The sequence below is a fragment of the Hippocampus bargibanti genome, linkage group LG10 (assembly GCF_051943395.1).
Source record: "Hippocampus bargibanti isolate YZ-2025 linkage group LG10, ASM5194339v1, whole genome shotgun sequence".
Taxonomy (NCBI): Eukaryota; Metazoa; Chordata; class Actinopteri; order Syngnathiformes; family Syngnathidae; genus Hippocampus; species Hippocampus bargibanti.
In genome coordinates, this window is record NC_142743.1 from 15,742,895 (window position 1) to 15,761,833 (window position 18,939).

Consider the following 18,939-nt stretch of genomic DNA (forward strand, 5'->3'; position numbering starts at 1 on the left):
GTCTCACAGCTATCCATACAGAGTTGTGTTTTTTTATAACGTCTATAGAGATTAATGGCAGTATTATGCTAATGGAAAAGTTATGGCAAAGAGCTAAGAGCATACTGGCCAGAGCTAGCACACTGTATCTGTTGCGAGCTGCATAAGCAAATATATTGTTGTGTTCAGATTTTATAGCGCTTTTGTCAACCCAACATGGCTGAAGGAGGAGAAGAAATGGATTTGCTTGCAGTTTTCCTTTTAAAGCCATTTTCAAGATGGACTCTTCAAGAAAAGATGGACATCTTTAAGAAAGGTTGGAATAATTTTCTGGCTAACAGTAGTAGTGGACTTCTAGTAAATGACACTACGCTTTTTACAGTCACAGCTGTGGATTGATTCAGACATAGCACTACTGAAGGCCGAGAGATGAAATCCAAGGCTCGCCACTAGTTTTAACAGGAGGATAACAGTAATAATGAAAGAATATAATAATCATGAAAGCTGTAGGAAGCCAATTAAGACATTATGCAAGAAATTGATCTCGGTCCTAATCATAAATTTCTCAATTTCTCTTGTGCATTCTTGGAAACGAATAGAGTACACGTGTGAGTGTGTGTGTGTGTTTACACCTGATATTAAATTTACTTTACTTCCCACTGTGAAAAATTTATTACTGCAAACATGTTTTTGTTACAGTTTTGTTGTGTGTATGTATATATTTATACAGTATATATAAACTGAATCATAATCAGCTTGATATACTTGTGTGTTCTGCATGCTTGGCCAAACAAGCTGATTATAATTCCGTTTTTGATTGGTGTTACCTCTTTATAGCATTAATATACAGTATTTAAAAGTACATTTCTTGTCCTCGAAACATGTTATTGTACATGTGGATTATTCGTAGGTGGTGCACTGTCCTTGTAAAAATATGGTCCACTGTCTCTTTAAGACGCTCATCTCGCAGCAAGTGACGTTGAGTCCATGCGCAGGCGATGAGCCGCAACCCATGTGGTGAATTTACGACATATTTACCAGTGCAGACTTTGGAGCTTGTCAAGATCTGCATTACGCAAGTGTGTTTGCTTATTCGCATTCGTGTGAAAATACACACTAAAGGGTGGATCAGTCTTTACTCCAAGCCATGACTGACAGTCGGAAAGTGTGACAGTTCGAAGACACTGAGAAGCTCGACACCAGCAGACAACGGTCAATCATGGCAACTTCGAACAAAGTCAGCGAGAAAGCAACCAGCGGGACCAAGCGCTTCCTTGGCGGCGTGGTCGAAGGTGAGCAACGCGGAATTCAATCGTCTCCACGGACAATATTGGAGAGTCAGCCGCCCCCCACGATGTATGTAAACAAACACCTGCGTATCCGCGGAGTTTTCCCGAATGCAACATGACTGACGGGTTTGTTTTGTTCAAGTTGTATTTCAATCCGACCTTGCTTGTTGCAGGATTTTATGGTCGACCCTGGACGATGGAGCAAAGAACAGAGCTCTTCAAAAGGTAGAATTCAATCCAAATTTCCAAACACATTCGAACTGCTTTGAATCACGAGTCAATATTTTCAATACAATGCTTATATTGTTTTTACTTAATGTATTTCATTTAGCACACATGAACAACGGTATTGGGAAAGCAGTGCAGCCACATGAGACCATTGTACCATTGTGCATAAATAGTACAATTTCCATGAGGAAAACATTAGAATTAAAGTAGTGAGCATAGAAACCTTGTAACCACCAACCACGCATATAATAAATACTTGATAACATTCTGTTAATTTGTATCGACCAAACGGAGTACAATACTATTTATTTTTTTATCGGTCATTGTGTGGACGTAGCCTGCACTTTCATTTTTTTCCTATGATGTAATGTGATGTATCGTAATTTGAGTCTCCTACTTTCTCAGGGAACAGAAGTGGGGTTTAAACACGTACCTGTACGCTCCAAAGGATGACTACAAACACCGAATGTACTGGCGAGACCTTTACTCCCCCAGGGAGGCAGGTGAGTCCATGTGACCACAACTGAACATTTTCTTCATTTGTTGCTGCTCTGCATGGACCTCACCTATAAACATTGAACACTATCATTGAAAAATAACAGCAATCAGAATCAGAAATCCTTTAATACTCCCACAATGGAGGAATTTGCAATGACAAAGAAATAGACTCGGCAGAGCAAAGTATCATGGTCTATGTAATTCACCAGGCCATGTTCGGCAGAAGGGGAAGAAAAGTCAAGTTTTTGTTGAAGATTTAACTGATTTTTTGGCAGTGACAAAGGGTCCAAGTACAAATCCAAATCAAACACTGTAAACCTGTATCTTGATACAATTGCTCCTGCTTATTTTTATTTGAATAAACAGCAAAACACATTCACACATTGTTAATTAGCAGAGGTAAGATTAACTTCAATGCACATACACACTTTAAAATCGCTAATACCATTTAATACTGTAGTTACAGTCACTAATACCACCCAATAATGAAGCACTTACTTGCTAATGCACGAACACATGAATCGACTTGATTATTGGAAGAAATTCAACAGCATTTTGTTGCCCATCATTCGGCGATGATGACAAGCGGCGTTTAATGAAAGTGGCCAAAACATGGCACATTAAAATTACCGTAAGCAGCGTTAATAAACTGACCACTAAATGGTCCTGGAACTACAGTAAAGTCTCGTTATATCGATATCGGATATATCGATAGTCCCGTTATATCGATACTATTTCTATGCACGCACGGAGAAAATAACATGCAAACAGGGTCGAATATATCGATAGTCCCGGTTATATCGATATTTTTTCGGACTCCCTTGAATATCGATATAACGAGACTTCACTGTACATGAATAGTTACCTATCTGGCCTTTTGAACAGGCGTGCCTCTTTTCATGTTGTGACACGACAACGACAAAGAGCAAACTTTAATTGTGGTGATCGTATATTCCTATCATTTATATAACTGATCTCGTGTCACTCTATCTGTTTGTAATCATGCATCCGTACTTTAATTTCTGGTACATTTGTGAAAACGTATTCTTTGTGTACCGCATGCAGAGCAAATCACAGCCCTGATATCAGCAGCAAAGCAGCACAACATTGACTTCATCTATGCTGTCTCACCTGGCCTGGACATTACTTTTTCCAACCCCAAAGAAGTGGCTGCACTAAAGAGAAAACTGGATCAAGTAAGGAAATTGGATAAGGTAGGACTTGGAATGTATGATTAAAAGGAAGATCCAGCAACCAATACTTACTACACCTTCGCACAGCACTCCAAATGGTGAATATTTAGAGCACAAAATAGAAGATAAAGAGTGATTCTGAATGCAGCCTTTGTAACACTTTTGCAGATTACATACATGTGTTGATAACCTGTGCCATATCCTCTCTAGGTTAAAGAGTTTGGCTGCAGCTCCTTTTCATTACTGTTTGATGACATCGAAACAGAGATGTGTCCAGCCGATAAGCAGGCCTTCAGCTCCTTTGCCCACGCGCAGGTGGCCATCACCAATGAGGTGTACCAGCATTTGAAAGAACCGGACACCTTCCTCTTCTGTCCCACAGGTCACATTGAAAAACTTGTACAAACCAACTCCCATTAAGTTTTAAATACTGTACATTGTTTTGCAGATTCACTAATGTTCTTCCCCAAAATTACAGATTATTGTGCTGCTTTCTGCACTCCAAACGTGTCACAGTCATCTTACCTTCACACTGTGGGAGATGAGCTGCTACCAGGGATAGACGTGTTGTGGACAGGTAATTTATACAGAAACACATTGATGGACCGCAGGGTCGCAAACCTTTTTGACTACGAGAGCCATTAAAGTAAAATATTCAGAGATGTTTTTCAGTGAGAGCCGTGATTTCAACAAAATGTCAGAATATATTATTTAAAATATAAATTTGTGATAATACTCACCATTAATATGAATAGTTTTCCATTCCTCATGATCGGTAAAAAAATCCAGCCAAACGATCGGAATGAGAGTGAACTTGCCGGGTCCATAGGCGAAGTTACTTGCCTGCACACTGCTCATTAGCTTGCACGCTTGCTTTCTGCTGTCTCTCACAGAAGTATATTGATGCTAACGTTAGCATGAGGCTTGTCAAAGTGCCGTTGATATTCAACGGTGTCATTCATGGTATTGTTTCATTGTAAATTAGAATCACGGTAGAAGCTTTTCTCTCCACAAAGGCGAATTCTTCGGTTCATTCAACCTGTAGTGTACAATACTCGTCTTTTTTTTTTTTTTACTCGTCAGGTTTATTGAAAAGGGGCGTTTATCTGTTTCGACATCAACGACCACCTAGGTCAATATCATCCAATCAAAATTGCTTTTTGAACATCATCAGCCACCTTAGGTCAGTATCATCCAATAAAATTGCACTTTCAGCCAACCTAGGTCAGCGTCACATAATCAAAAGTGCGCTTTTTGCCAACTGCCGCCCAAACAGGAAATGAACAGCGAAAAAGCGAGATTATGTATTTACTTTTATCAGCAAGCCAGATGCAATCATCAAAAGAGCCATAGGTTCCCGACACCTGATGTACGGGTTTGAAGTTTGGATTGGATTGGATATGCCTTTATTAGTCTCACAGTGGAGAAATTTACATTTCACAGCAGCAAAGTGATGAAAGGAATGAAAGCTTTGATCCTCTCCTCTTTCATCTATAACTGCTTCATGTCATCACAAAGAGGGTACAGCAAGTCCTGAAAAATGAATGTCTCTCTGTGTCTTTGTTTTGTCATATTGTCTCTATGCTGTCATATTATTTGTTATTGAGTTTTTTTTGTTCTTTTCACTTCAAGACGGCGCCGCGAGAGTGGCTGCCTTTCCAGCAGCTCAAGTTTATCCAAAGTTGTCCCCCACCCCCCCCCCCCCCCCCCCCCGAAAAAAAAAAAAACACACACACAACTTTACACAACAAAAATTTGATCTCAGGTCCAAAGGTGGTCTCCCATAAAATCTCAGTGGAGTCCATAGAAGAGGTGTCCTCCATCCTGAAGAGGGCGCCAGTCATTTGGGACAATATACACGCCAATGACTATGACCCACAAAGAATTTTCATGGGACCCTATAAGGTAAATACTGATTGAAGAAATGATGCTCAATGGGGAAACGTGTTTTAGTAATACCATCATACCTTGGTTTACAAGTTCAATTTATAACTCAGTTTTACCATATTTTCTGTTGCATAAGGCGCACCCAAAGGCCTTAATTTTCTTCAAAAGATTTCCATGTGTCTTATAATATTCTAAGTAATATTGAGCCATAACAGGTCTCACAACTACTGTCAGCAGCCACCGACTCCATTTCCCCCTGTAGACGAAGTAGTGCGTAACCCCAGCCTCTACTGCAGCGCCTTATAATGTGGTGTGCCTTCTATTTGGAGAAGTTTTATATATTTATGCATTATATTTGGAAAACGTTTTTCATTCATTGAAGGTGCGCCTTACATAGGGTGACCCAAAAAGATGCATACCCATGAAAATGTCAATTGTGGCTGAAAATAAAAAGCTATGTATTTCAAATTACAACCATACATTATTCAGTTTTTGGAAGACCATTCACCAGAGTTTCAGCTATTACTGTCAAGTTTTACTCAATTTATTGCTTTCCAAGATGTGTTCCAAATGTCCACCATTTTGTTGCAATCAAACCTGTACTCGTCTGACAAAGTTGTCAATCACTTTTACACACTCCTCTTTCGGGAGGGTGACCCAAAAAGATGCATCCTACTGAAATGGAATCAGACCCCCCACTTCCTCTCTGAAATGTTTGTCTTTTCCATTCAGGATCGTCCAACTGAACTGATCCCTAAACTGAGAGGTGTGCTCACAAATCCCAACTGTGAGTTCCATCTAAATTTTGTGGCAATCCATACTTTGGCTACTTGGTGCACAGCTTCTGCTGATGGAGTACCCAAGGATGTGGAAATGGGTGAGCTTTTCTGTTTTTTTGCCGTGATGGATTCCTCGATGAGATTTCCCTGTGTTGTTATTCTCGCGCTTGTGTGTCCGACATGAGGCGACGAGGAACAAGACCCTTGCTACAACCCTGACAGAGCCCTGATGCTGGCGCTCACTGATTGGCTGGAGGAGTTTCTGTGCACAGATCAGCCTACAGGTAGATTGGATTGGATTTACAGCGATACCTCGGTTAACGCTTTAGCTAACGAGCTTTTCGCCTTCCGAACGTTAAATTCGCGAGAATATAATCTTGGCATACGAACTAATTTTTGAGAAACACACGGAGCGCCACAATGACATATGAGTCGTTCGCGAACAAGCAGGTTCTTGGAGCTCTTGAAATGGCAGCCGGCTTTTTTTCACTCTATTCCCCGCCCCCGGTCTTCGGCTAAAGCCGCACGTGATTGGTCAAGATCTGTGGTAGAGGTGGGAGGAGACACATGCAGCAGTGAGCAGAGGGGTGGGAGTGGTTACAGAAACAGAAACACACACACAAACGAAAGGGATACGACAGAGCTTGAAACAAAAAAACAACCGTGAAAAGGTGAGAACATGGATAGAAAACAGTGAAATTTGGACTCGTTTCAACTTTATTGATATAGGAGACTCCAAGTTTAAAACAATACCATCAATCACACCCCAAAAAACCCGCACAAGCCATCAACGACTATCACAAAGGTAAATAAAACGACTTTATTATATAGTACAGTCTATTTCTTTAATTACAATACCATAGCATATTTATTATACGTAAAATAAGGAATATCGTGTGTAGTTTTAAGGCTTATTTAGTTGAAAATTATGTTTTATGGGGACTTGGGAACGGATTATTCTCATTTTAACGGTTTCCTATGGGAAATTAATGTTTGGAATACACATTTTTCACCTGACACTTTCTGGGAACCATTTAAGTTCTCAAGCCAAGGTATCAGTGTACTTTATTAGTCGTGCAGTGGAGACATTTACATTTCACAGCAGCATAGTTATGAACGAAAGATGAAAAAAGTAGAAAAACTCCAGCGCAGCTTGGAACTTGCTTGTGGTTCTGGTGCACAAAAAAAAAACAATCTCCTTCTGATATCGAGATCACCTGAAATAAATCTCAACATAGTGACAGGCAGCATGTATGCCTGTTCTGGCTTAGCGGAAGTTTAAAACACAGATTTTTGTGACACGCCTATACACATGGCTTATACCAACACTACCAATGAAACCTTGAACCTGCTACCCAATTTTATTCCAGCTTGCATGAAGAAAAAATCGTCGGACGAGGAGCCCATGCAGACAGACCTCGGAGAACACTCGTATGTCCCCGGAGCCGGAGAGAACCCGCTTTACACAGCCGAGCCCCTGACCCGAGACGATCTTGAGCTGCTGTCCGACCTCTTCTACCTGCCCTATGAATACGGCTCCACAGCAAAGATCATGCTGCATGAGCTGAACTGGCTCAAAAGCCACAGTCAAGCCGCCGCTGGGAAGACAGATCAGGTTCGATTTGACATAATGCTTAAAGGACAACCGACACCATTTTTTTGTTTCCTAACTGACATCACAAAAACGTTTTAGAGCATCTAAAATACCCAAAACACGCAGGCTGATATTTTTAGTCAGATGCAAAACACCAATAAAAATGAGTTAAAGTGTCCCAAAACTACTTCAAAGTGACCTCGGAGATGCTGAGTTGCAGAAGGCCCCGCCCCCTTGTTCATGACGTCACGCCAGGACGTCTTGCCTTGCTCTAGAATCAAAACAATGGCTTCAGATTCGGAGAAGATGCTTTATTGTTACTCATCCAGTTATGAATACGATTCAAATACTTCTGAAGAGGAAAGCATAAATGTTTGCAATCGAATAAAGGAGTCCTCCCATATCAATTCAAGCCGTCAATGGCATCTGGACTGAAATGTAGTGTCCCAGAAAATGCACAAGATGGCGCCCAACCTCTGTTGGAAATGGGCTCATTTGTCTGCTGGGAATTTGTGTGAACTACTATCAAATAGTAGTCTTGGTGCAACACACAACGATTCACCATCGCGTTATTTATGTTTTTTTCCTTCTAATTTTGCCATCAACACGAAGTTTTCAGACCAAACAAAGTACCCAAAATGCATTGTGTGTCGCTTTCTCGGTCAGGGGTGTTCCTGACGTGATGTCACGTCAGGAATCGTCACCAACTCGAAAACAAGACTTACTGAATATTCAGCGCAAGTCTTAAAACGTAAAATATAGCTATATGCGGTGGAATCTTTGTAACGTACGCTCAGTCGAAGTCATTTGAAGTGATTTTACAAATGCTGGACAGAACTTGTCCGGAGGGGTCGGTTGTCTTCATGTTTAATATACTAAGAATAAGACCATTTTACTTGATTTAGTACATACAACATCTGAAATCCATTTACGGAGGTATGGGTCTAATTTTTAGACATTTTTAGAGCACCCGTTAGAAACGAATGACAATATTTTCATTGTTCTTTATTTGAGGGAAAAGCATCAAATTTCAGAGTGACACAATGACATTGCGGTGTAAGATTGAAGCGCATCGCCTGCTGTTGTGTTTGTAGACGGCTGAGTGGTTTTCAAGAGCACGGCAGTTTGACGACATGTGCGAAGCAGTGGTGCGGATGTTCAACCGTTTGTCCAATGCGCCAAACCGAAGCATTCTGTATGACCTCTACAACTACATCTGTGACATCAAGAGCGGCGTCAATCTGGCTCAAGCATACGTCAAATCGCTCGGTGAGAAAAGCAGAATAATGCCACTGTCATTCAACTACAAAAAGTAGTAGTAGCGGTGCGCTTTGTACGCCGGAAAATACGTTATATTTGTAACACTCTGAACTTAACATCAAGATTTGCTCATCACAGGAGGGCTTGGCAAACCATCGGCCCACCTAATGAGTGCTGATCCTGAACCTTGGGCATTCAGAGGAGGCCTCTCAGGAGAGTTTCAGGTGAATTGACTAGCTTGTTGTCATCTGAAAGCGATGGATGTCAAAGGTCATTTTTCTTTGTTTTGCCAGAATAGTAGTTGGCACGCAGCAGGAGGGTGGATCGGTATCTGTTAGTGATGGGAATTCCGGCTCTTTTCAGAGAGCCGGTTCTTTTGGCTCGGCTCACTAAAAAGATTCAGCTCTTTTGGCTCCCAAATGGCTCCTCAGTTGTTTTTTGTTGTTGCTTAAATTAACTACCAAAAAATCATGTAAAATTATGTGAAAAACGAATTACTCATGTAAAAATTACACAATATCAAAAATGTGTATTTATATGGCTTGATTTATATGTGTACAGAGAGCATCCACAAACTTTCACTTTCCCTGTGGTTACTCTGGTCTGATGATCAGCTGTCACTAATTTGCTTTTCATATTAGTAATGCTATCATACCAACTAGTAAAAAATATCAGAATTGAATAATAATAACAACATAATGTAATAACATTTGTCCACCTGTCTAATCTAACCACGCCCTCCCTTCTCCTCACTGCTGCTTGTGTCTGTAATTCTCCCCTCCCTCTTCTACCACGGATATCGACCAATCACGTGCAGATTCAACCGAAGACCGGGGGCGGGGAATAGAGGACAAAAAGTCGGCTCGCATTTCCAGCTCCTTCTCTTCCTTCAGTTCAGAGATCCGGCTCGTTCGCGAACGACACATCACTAGTATTTGGGTCGTACCCATTGCATCCAACCCATCACATCCCAATAATGGAAATCTACCATACATATGCAGCCCCCCCCCCCTGCAACTCTACCAAATATATTATCTAGAGTGCTTTAGAATCAATATTGAAGAATCAATATTAAAGTAAAATATATTTTAGTCACTAGAGATGCTGATTATTACATTTTTTTGCAAATTGCCATTAAATTGTTTTGCTTTTTAAAATTGTCACAAAATTCGCACTGAGCAACCAGAGGTGGAAACATGATGTCATTGGACAAAAAAAGTCCCATTGCATATGTAGTTGAACCGACGCCCCTGGACAACTTATGTCCATAATTTGTAAAATCATTTCAAATGACTTCTACTGAGCATATTTTACAAAGATTCCACCGCATATAGCTATATTTTACGTTTTAAGACTAGCAATGAATATTCAGGAACTCTTGTTTTCGAGTTGGCGACGAACGGAGGGAACGCCCCTGACCGAGAAAGCGACACACAATGCATTTTGGGTACTTTGTTTGGTCTGAGAACTTCGCGTTGATGGCGAAATTAGAAGGAAAACACATAAATAACACGATGGTGAATCGTTATGTGTTGCACCAAGACTACTATTTGATACTAGTTGACACAAATTCCCAGCAGACAAATCAACTCATTTTTTTAAACTCATTTTATTGGCGTTTTGCATTTGACTAAAAATATCAGCCTGCATGTTTTGGCTATTTTAGATGCTATAAAACGTTTTTCAGATGTCAGTGAGGAAACAAAAAAAATGTGTCGGTTGTCCTTTAAGTTACAAATGACGAGGTTACACCAAAAGATTAATAATAATAATAATAATACATTTGATTTCTAAGCGCCTTCGCTTGTCCTTTCAGAGAATGCTGCCGGGTCATGGAAACAGAGACCTGTTCAAACATCCGCCCAGGACTTCGTTGTACTGCATACGACCTTATTGCGCAGAGGATAAGGTGAGGTGATTCAATCAATCGCCCTAAACCAGTCCAAGCTACTTTTTGGCAACGCCACATCACATTGTTTTCGTTTCTAGATGGACGTGCAGGGAATTTTTGTGAAGATGCAGCAAGAAAGACAGATTCAAGTCGACTCCATGACTGAGTCCCGTCTGATTAGTGACATGTAGGTTGGCTTTGAGATTATCCTTACAATGTGCGAACAGAAAGTTACACAGTCAGCAAAATGACAATGCCTGACGTGACGTCACGTCTGGAACGCCACCGACTGAGAAAGCCACACACAATGCATTTTGGGTACTTTGTTTGGTCTGAAAACATCGTGTTGATGGCGAAATTAGAAGGCAAACATAAATAACGCGATGAATCGTTGTGTTGCATCAAGACTACTTACTATTTAATAGTAGTTGATACAAATTCCCAGCAGACAAATCAGCCCATTTCCAATGGAGCTTGGGCGCCATCTTGTGCATTTTCTGGGTGCTACATTGGAGTCCAGACGCCTCAAAATGACCCGTTATGACTTCTTTAATCAATTGCAAACATTTATGCTTTCCCCTTTAGAACTATTTGAATCATATTCATAACTGGACGAGTAACAAGAAAGCATCTTCTCTGAATCTGAAGCCATTGTTTTGATTCTCGAGCAAGGCAAGACGTCCTGGCGTGACGTCACGAACGAGGGGGCGGGACCTTCTGAAACTCGCAATTTCTGAGGTCATTTGGAAGTAGTTTTGGGACACTGTCATTTTTCTTGCTCTTTTGTATTTGACTAAAAATGTCATCCTGCGTGTTTTGGGTATTTTAGATGCTATTAAACATTTTTCTCATGTGAGTTCGGAAACAAAAAATGGTGTCGGTTGTCCTTTAAATGCCCTCATGATGGTGATGATTGACAACAAATTGACACATAAACTTGATTACCTGCAGGTTACAGTGAGAAGTCTGAACGGTGTCATCCTATTCAAAAGAAAAACACTGCTGTCGTAATTTGAATGTGTGGGTTGCAGTCTGTCAGCAGGCGAAATCCCCCCAAGCCCTCATTGTGCGTACATCCTGGAGGATGACGTGGGGCCGTGCGGCTACATGCTGGCGCTCACAGATGTCAAAGCGGCCACCGTTCAGGTGATGATTTAGAATTGACAAATTCCAAAAATGTCAAGAGCCAGATAGACTTGAAAAGCCGCTGCTTCATCTCTTGCGTCCAGAAGGATACGAGTGACCGTGTGTTTGAGGACTTTCCTTCGCTAATCACTGGACAAGTGCTGCCAAGGGTCATTGATCCATCTCCGGCAATTCGTATGATTGCACAACTGTTGTCCACCATCAGGAGCTGTGGTAAGTTGATGATAATGAATAGGTCATTTTCCCATCTATCTCCAGAACGTTGGTTGTGTCATTTCAGCATTCATTTGTGATCCTTGATATCAGATTATCCATAAAACAAAATATCACCCCGTTTCCAGGTTCCAAAGGAGTATTCTGTGAGTTGAGACACCATGACCGGAGGATGCTTGACCTCTATACCAAAAGTTGCTCCTTCCAACCAATCAAATTGGCTGGTTTGCCTCCAGATATCATTGCCATGGGAACAAGCCTTTAATTTCAAATCACTTCACACATGGAAAAATGTAATTTTTTTAATAGCAGTAATCACTTTTTATGACAAATACATTTGCCTCGCAAGCTCTGTGAAAATGCATAATTCATTTTTGAAGACTGATTTTTCGTGTAGAGCTGTAATGTCTAATCTTTCATTCTCGACTCAATAAAAGGCTGTGATTTGCTGCATGGCGTAAACATGGTGGATGTCGATCTTTTCACGACCCAAAAGAGAACATCTCCTTTTCAATTTGTATTCTTCATGGTGAGCATATAAAAAGCCACTCAAAACATCACTCATGGGGGATACACTTATGTTGTGGCTTCAATTACAAAATATATTAATGGTTTACATTTATATTAAATATTCGTGCTGCTTTTATACCTTCTTGATTCATTAGGCCTCAAAATAAAAAAAAATCTGGTCAGTATAAATATGAAAACACCCTTTCAAGACAAAGCTATAGGTAAAACTAATCATTTCAAGTAGTTTGTGAACATTCAATGTTGTGCGATGTTATACAGGTTTTGAGCAGGTTCCCCTGAGAGTGTGGCCAGCAGTTTACCCATAGGAGACAAATTGCATATTTTGTGTTATTTGAAGGTAACCATGATCAAGTAAACCTGTATTATATTCATTAAACGTATTTTTTCTTCACAGTACAGTGATACCTTGGCTTACAAACTAAATTAGTTCCCAGAAAGTGTGTGCAAGGCGAAGTGTGTATTCCAAACATCAATTTCCCATAGGAAACCATTAAAGTGAGAATAATCCATTCCCACGTCCCCATAAAACATAATTTTCAACTAAATAAGCCTTAAAACTACACACAATATACCTTAATTTATGTATAACAAATGTGCTATGGTATTGTGATTAAAGAAATAAATTGTACTGTATAATAAAGTCATTTTATTTACCTTTGTGACTGTTGTTGATGTTTGATGGAATGGAAAGCTTTTTGCATAGTGTCTCAAGGAGCGTTGGGTTGTACATTTTAGAAGTTGTGATATTGCAACAGCAACAGACGCACGCAGACACACTAGATACTTCATTAATAGCTGCTTCCCTTGCTTGTATCTGTCTTGTCTTCAAATTATACAGATGGCTTGTGCGGGTTATTTGTGGAGTGCAATTGATGGGATATTTTAACCTCGCAGTCTACACTCTGTCAATCAAAGTTGAAAGGAGTCCAAATTTCACTGTTTTCTATCCATGTTCTCACCTGTTCACTTTTTTTTCACTTGTTTTTTTTTGTTTCAAGCTCTGTCTCTCCCTTTTGTGTGTGTGTGTGTATGTTTCTGTAACCCCTGCCCCCGCTCACTGCTACGTGTCTCCTCCCACCTCTACCACGGATCTTGACCAATCACGTGCGGCTTTAACCGAAGAGTGGGGGCAGGGAATAGAGAAAAAAAAAGTTGGCAGCCACTTTCAGCTCCTTGTTAGGAGCTCCAAGAACAGGCTCATTCGCGAACGACATCACTCATTGTGGCGCTCTGTGTGTTTCCCGAAAAATAGTTTGTATGCCATGATTATATTCTCGCAAATTTAATGTTCGTAAGGCGAAAAGTTCATTAGCTAAAGCGTTCGTAAGCCGAGGTATTACTGTAATTTGTTCGATACAGCCCCATTAGTCTAAACTGGGTATTATGAAGAATATTTTGTGAATGGAATGAATTGAGCACCACCAAAATCCAATTGTTTTTATCCATGTCAAAAGGCCATATCCCCCCCAGTCGGCAACAGGTGGCAAAATGGCCTGCCTGCTCAGTTGGATAAAAACAGGTGAGCTTTTCTGCTGAATCATAATTCGCAAACACCATATTAAATATTTTAGAATGTGTCGACAAGTGGGGGCCCAAACAACAGGTTACTGGAAAGAAAGCCTTGTTGCGCTCAAATAAACTCCAGGCCTTCGTACTTGACATTCCCGATCTTTGTCTCAGGCATGAGCAAGCGGCCGTCAAGCGTAAACGCAAGGATGTAAGAGGCGATCCGGCCTGCATCCTCCTTGGATTTTAGGGCCAGAATAATCTGATCATCTGTGTTGGGAACAAATTTAAATGAGGAAAAACCATGGGTCGGGTTCAAAGGTCCAACACGGCGCGTCTGTATGTCGCTAAAATCCACCCGGCAGGACAGCAGCAAGTTGGTCGCGCGCCGCTCATCTGCACCCTCGTCATAGCGCTCGTTACTGGCACGGCGAGGCAGGAAGAACCACCGTTGAAGCAGCTCACTCCACGCCGCAGATTCATGGATAAGGTAGCCTGCAGCAGACCAACAAAACATGCAAACACTCTAAGAAACAGTCAATGAGAGTGACTCAACCGAGAACTGTTGCAACCTGGTGGTTCGATCCCCGCGGCGCTCCGCAGGGCGTTGTAGTTGGACAGCCAGTTCTTGTGCTCAACGTCACCTTTGTATCCGACAACTTTCACCCACTGTGGGTGGTGGTTGACCAGCTCGCCTGTGGTGGTGGTCCATTCCTTGCCAAGACCGCCAACGTATAGTTGCTCGTCCTTCACTGCAAGCCACTCTGCCTTAAAGCCTACAAATGCACATAACGCATCAACACTCAACTCGGGATAAAGAGCACAAACTATTTATAAGCAGCGGGGGCAGTATTTGATACCTGGCCTTTCGGGGGCTACTTATCAACTCACAATCATGGTCACAATTAGATATTTCAACCACAGTGAAGACATACACTTATAAAAAAACATTAGACATAATGGGGTGTATTGATTAAAAAGGCGACTGTCAATGCTCGAGTACTATAGATGTTATCCTCTTTTAAATGCATGAGGACATGAGTTAACCCAAGCCAATAAAATAGTATGCAACATTTTAGTTTTGTAACATTTATGTTCAGCATTATTGTTGACTTCTGGTTCGCAAATGGTTGCGAGCACATCTTCCTCCCACTTTTCAAGTTCAACACTTAAATCTCTGCCATAACTTTCCTGTTGTTGGGTTTGATCCTCCACTGAAGATACCACAAGATTATTGCAAAGTATTGATTTTGTCAACTTTAAAAAAAATGTAATAAAATCCTCAATACCAAGGAACTGTGATGTGCCAAAACAATACTATAGCTTGCTCTGCCTGGAGCGCAAAATAGATAAAGAAAAGATACAAATGCCAAAAAGCCAATATTCATCAATTCATCAGCTTATCCTCACGAGGGTCATGGGGTTGCTGGAGTCAAGGTACACCCTGAACTTGTTGCCTGCCACTCGTGGGGCAATTTTATATAGGTCAGGTGCCATTTTCAAGGGAACACTAAAAAAACAACCAGGTCAATTTTTCAAAGGAATAACAGAGTTCGTTCCAAAAAGAAATCCGAACTTGGCTGAGATCACACATAGAAAGAGGCATTGGCACTTTGTACATACATCTGCAGTGTCAAGACAGAAGTTAGTTGACTGACCTTTGGAGACAGACCCATCACCGTCAGGCAGTATGACCCAGGGGACTGCCCGCCTGCCATCAATCCTGTACACCACCCCTGTGCGGTCATCCACGCTGTACAGATGTCCGTTGAACACTACCAGCTCGGACAACTCCATACCTGGAGAAGAGACTTTTTTCAGTCAACGAGGAGGACATGGGGACTTTGGCGTAAACTGTGGCTTCGACCTCTCCCTTTCTCCGCAAGGTGAGTCTCCAGTGTGATGGTTTCGTCATCCCATTCCACCGTCAGTGTGTCAGCACTTTCAGCAACGGTCAGGTGCCCCTTTTTCATGTAGCTAAACCACGTCTGGTCCTTCAGGCTGTGCGACGCTGTGTCAAGGTCTGCAATGACTGCGATGCGGTACTTGATGCCATTGTTGGTCTTCACAGGCGGACTTAGAGGGTACGTGTCATTGTAAGGATTTTCCCTATTCTGCAGCTGGGAGAGGCGCAGCGTACGTTGTCTTTGAGTGTCCCCGAACATCTGGTCATTATCCCAATGATACATTTGCAAACTGTTCTGGTGGGACTGGCTGGCTGGAGAGGCTCCGTACCCTCCCGTGCGATGCAGGTACAACATGAGCATCAAAGCCAGCAGGACGACTACAAAGATCGCCGGCCATTTGGGCTTAAGGCGGGAGTCTGAGGAAACTGCTTGCGTCATGGAGGACAGGGCCAAGGGGAAGCCTTGGACAGCGATGCCAAACGTGCTCATAGAAGGATCGTCTCCATCCTCACTGTGCAGTCAGGTTGGGGAGGAGGCAGGAGTAGTTCTAGGGTCAGATATTTAGTGGTGATGAGATCCAGACCAAGCATGGTACATTTTAAATAGGGTTGCTCCAATCGATTGGACACTGAACCGTAATCAGATGCTTTTCATGGTAATAAAATATTTACACGTCCCATATCGGTGCTGCCCAGCAAACTAGCATTTACAGCGCAGTAACTTTTTAAACCACGCCCTGAGGAGAGTTACATTTTCTCCAGTTTCAGCAGTTTTCAGGGGCTACACCGGTACGACTTTGTACGTGTGAACGCACTAAGTGGGGCAGCCCGGTGACACACCGGTTTAAAAGTTGCAGTGTGAACTCCCCTTTTGTCATAATGTCAACTTCTGATACAAGTATACAATTTTAAACATGTTGGTTATAAAATGTATTTTAACATAATGCTTCGCTGCTTACTAAATGTAAACTTAGTCCAAAAATAAGTCATAAGAATAACAGGTACACTTAATAAAAGAGAAAGCCAAGTAAAACAATAAAATAAATCAAATAACCTTGTTTACCTTTGGTATATGGTAAGATTTGGAGGGATGTCCCTGGTATGAGATCTGAACGAAGAGGAAAAGTCACTTAAAGTGGAGGTCAGAAAAAAACAATCCTGAAAAAAAGAGGGAGGGGGGGAAAATGAATAATTAAAAAATATATAGTAAAAATAGGGAAAGCGTTAATATGCAAAATCACAAGTGCCGAACTACAAATGTGCGGTTCAAGTGTCTTCTAAAAACAACTGATGTGAATGGAAAGGTTTATTCTTAACTCATACAATTAACGTTTTCAATTTCTTCCTGTAGAACAGCTACAGAATGTTCAAATGTTACTTTTAAACAGTTAACACTTGAATTACATGGAATACTTTACCCTGGAATGTAGTATACACTGGTTCATATAGGAATTTTTATTTTCAAAATTGAAACTTTGACGACAACCAATTCTCTGTACTTGTTCTGCCCTTCATGCTCCTTGCACTCCCAACGGTTCTTCAATCTTTCCCACACACAACCAACAAAGAGCGCTCTTGTTGTCACTCGTGTAAGCACGACCCATATTCGCCATGACTGTGCATCACAGACTTTCTCCTACGATGGCCCCTTTTGGACGGATACCTCCATCAACAGATTAGATACAGTATCATCATGCTTGCTACCCACAATGTCTCTGTCCCATCTAGAGCTGATTGTAAATCTCAAGGTTACGTGCTCCCCCCCTGCCACTGGGATATGCTCCAGCTCTCCAAAAATGTGAACAAATGAATGGAAACTTCTATCCTTCTAATCAAACCACATCGGAAGACAATAACAGGGAAAAACACATAACAAAATGTGACAGTAGAAAAATAGTTGTGCACGTATACTTGACAGTTTCTTTTATGCTTCTTGTGAGTTGCACAAGGTAGCATGAGGAATGTAGAGGATATTTGAATAATGACCATTTTCTCAGAGGGGCCTAAGTTTTTTTCTTTAGAACATGAGTTTGTTGTTATCAAACTATCCATTTTATAGCATTTGTCATTGGGTATTGTGTGAATTGAAGTGCATGCTAGCTGGGAATTAAGGCAACAAAACAAACAACGCCACAAATGACATATTGGAGGAAGCTGGAGTACCGGCGAACAAGTTTGAGGCCGACATGCGAACCAGTAGTTCGCTGTTTTAGCACACGACCTTACATTATCCAGCTAATGTATTAAACGCGTGCTAATGTTTAATTGTATTTGTTTACTGTACAGTTTGTGAATTGGTGGTCTTAGCTAGCAGTGGCATGAAGTAGGATGCGTCAAATACAGATTTTAATGTGAAATTAAAAATCTACTCCTGTTCACTGTAAACGGGGCTTGAAAATAAATATAATCAAGTTACGTGGTGTAACATTTACTTCCACGTTTAGAAGTGTCTTGATGATCACAGCAGTCCGTTACGTTTGTTAAGCTAACCTAATCATGAACTGCAGTGATTGTACTCCTTTCTATCGAAATAAGATAGAAAAATAAAGTTAACGTCTTACAACACACTTGAGAACAACTGCATAGTGCTTACATAAGTGACATTTCGGCTAGGCTTTGAGTTTACCGATGCTAAACTTTTTCAGCGGGCCCATTTGGACGTTAGCATTTTTTCCCACGGTAAATTCAATGTTGAAAAGCTGTTAGCTTACCTGGCGTAGATGTTCGGCTCCACCACGACATGGACGAGGTCGTTAACTTTTGTATTGATATAGTTAGAAATCTCCCTCTTCTTGTGTTTTAACTGCGGTTTGTAAACAACTGCGCGACTGTCACATTAACGACCTTCTTGTCTTCTTCCTGGTCGAAGACAAAACGGGGCGGTACATTCAAATACTGACCACGTACAAACACATTGTGAAGAAATGACAAATGTATCTAACCCGGTCAAGGATGACGTTTCGTACTGACGTCACAAACGTTTATTGTGGAAAACTTGGAACGCCGTGAAATATATAAAGGACATTTAAACACGACAAT

General features: G+C 41.2%; 2 protein-coding genes across 5 annotated transcripts; one reads left to right on the plus strand and one right to left on the minus strand.

Moving 5' to 3' along the window:
- Positions 1 to 969: 969 nt before the first annotated feature.
- ogal (O-GlcNAcase like) lies at positions 970 to 12,419 on the plus strand. Of its 4 annotated transcripts, none has more exons than XM_089006808.1 (17): positions 970 to 1,271; positions 1,442 to 1,493; positions 1,902 to 1,999; positions 3,060 to 3,208; positions 3,398 to 3,569; positions 3,666 to 3,764; positions 4,953 to 5,092; positions 5,807 to 5,951; positions 6,039 to 6,137; positions 7,224 to 7,468; positions 8,542 to 8,716; positions 8,846 to 8,931; positions 10,524 to 10,616; positions 10,697 to 10,785; positions 11,630 to 11,744; positions 11,831 to 11,957; positions 12,086 to 12,419. In XM_089006808.1, exons 1-17 carry the CDS (start codon positions 1,199 to 1,201, stop codon positions 12,220 to 12,222), a joined length of 2,094 nt encoding a protein of 697 aa, XP_088862934.1. In that variant the 5' UTR covers positions 970 to 1,198; the 3' UTR covers positions 12,223 to 12,419. The 4 variants fall into 4 exon arrangements, with proteins under 4 accessions (XP_088862934.1, XP_088862933.1, XP_088862936.1 ...); XM_089006807.1 differs by having other exon boundaries at positions 971 to 1,271; positions 11,828 to 11,957; XM_089006810.1 differs by having other exon boundaries at positions 972 to 1,335; positions 11,828 to 11,957.
- Positions 12,246 to 18,749, minus strand: cant1b (calcium activated nucleotidase 1b). Its single transcript, XM_089006811.1, has 6 exons — positions 18,612 to 18,749; positions 16,964 to 17,058; positions 15,862 to 16,448; positions 15,653 to 15,793; positions 14,567 to 14,770; positions 12,246 to 14,489 (listed from the first exon to the last, which is right to left on the minus strand). The coding sequence occupies exons 3-6, from the start codon at positions 16,388 to 16,390 to the stop codon at positions 14,119 to 14,121; spliced, it is 1,245 nt and encodes a 414-aa protein (XP_088862937.1). The 5' UTR covers positions 16,391 to 16,448; positions 16,964 to 17,058; positions 18,612 to 18,749; the 3' UTR covers positions 12,246 to 14,118.
- Between the last annotated feature and the right edge of the window lie 190 nt (positions 18,750 to 18,939).

Bases quoted from the DNA above. Each gene is read 5' to 3' on its own strand.
- ogal (XM_089006807.1), top strand. From the start codon at position 1,199: ATGGCAACTTCGAACAAAGTCAGCGAGAAAGCAACCAGCGGGACCAAG. The intron at 5,952-6,038 runs GTGAGCTTTTCT...GTCCGACATGAG, and splicing joins ACCCAAGGATGTGGAAATGG to GCGACGAGGAACAAGACCCT. The intron at 8,932-10,523 runs GTGAATTGACTA...TTGTCCTTTCAG, and splicing joins GCCTCTCAGGAGAGTTTCAG to AGAATGCTGCCGGGTCATGG.
- cant1b (XM_089006811.1), bottom strand. From the start codon at position 16,390: ATGAGCACGTTTGGCATCGCTGTCCAAGGCTTCCCCTTGGCCCTGTCC. The intron at 15,794-15,861 runs GTCGAAGCCACA...TCTCTTCTCCAG, and splicing joins CCTTGCGGAGAAAGGGAGAG to GTATGGAGTTGTCCGAGCTG. The intron at 14,490-14,566 runs GTTGCAACAGTT...GGTCTGCTGCAG, and splicing joins CGCGGGGATCGAACCACCAG to GCTACCTTATCCATGAATCT.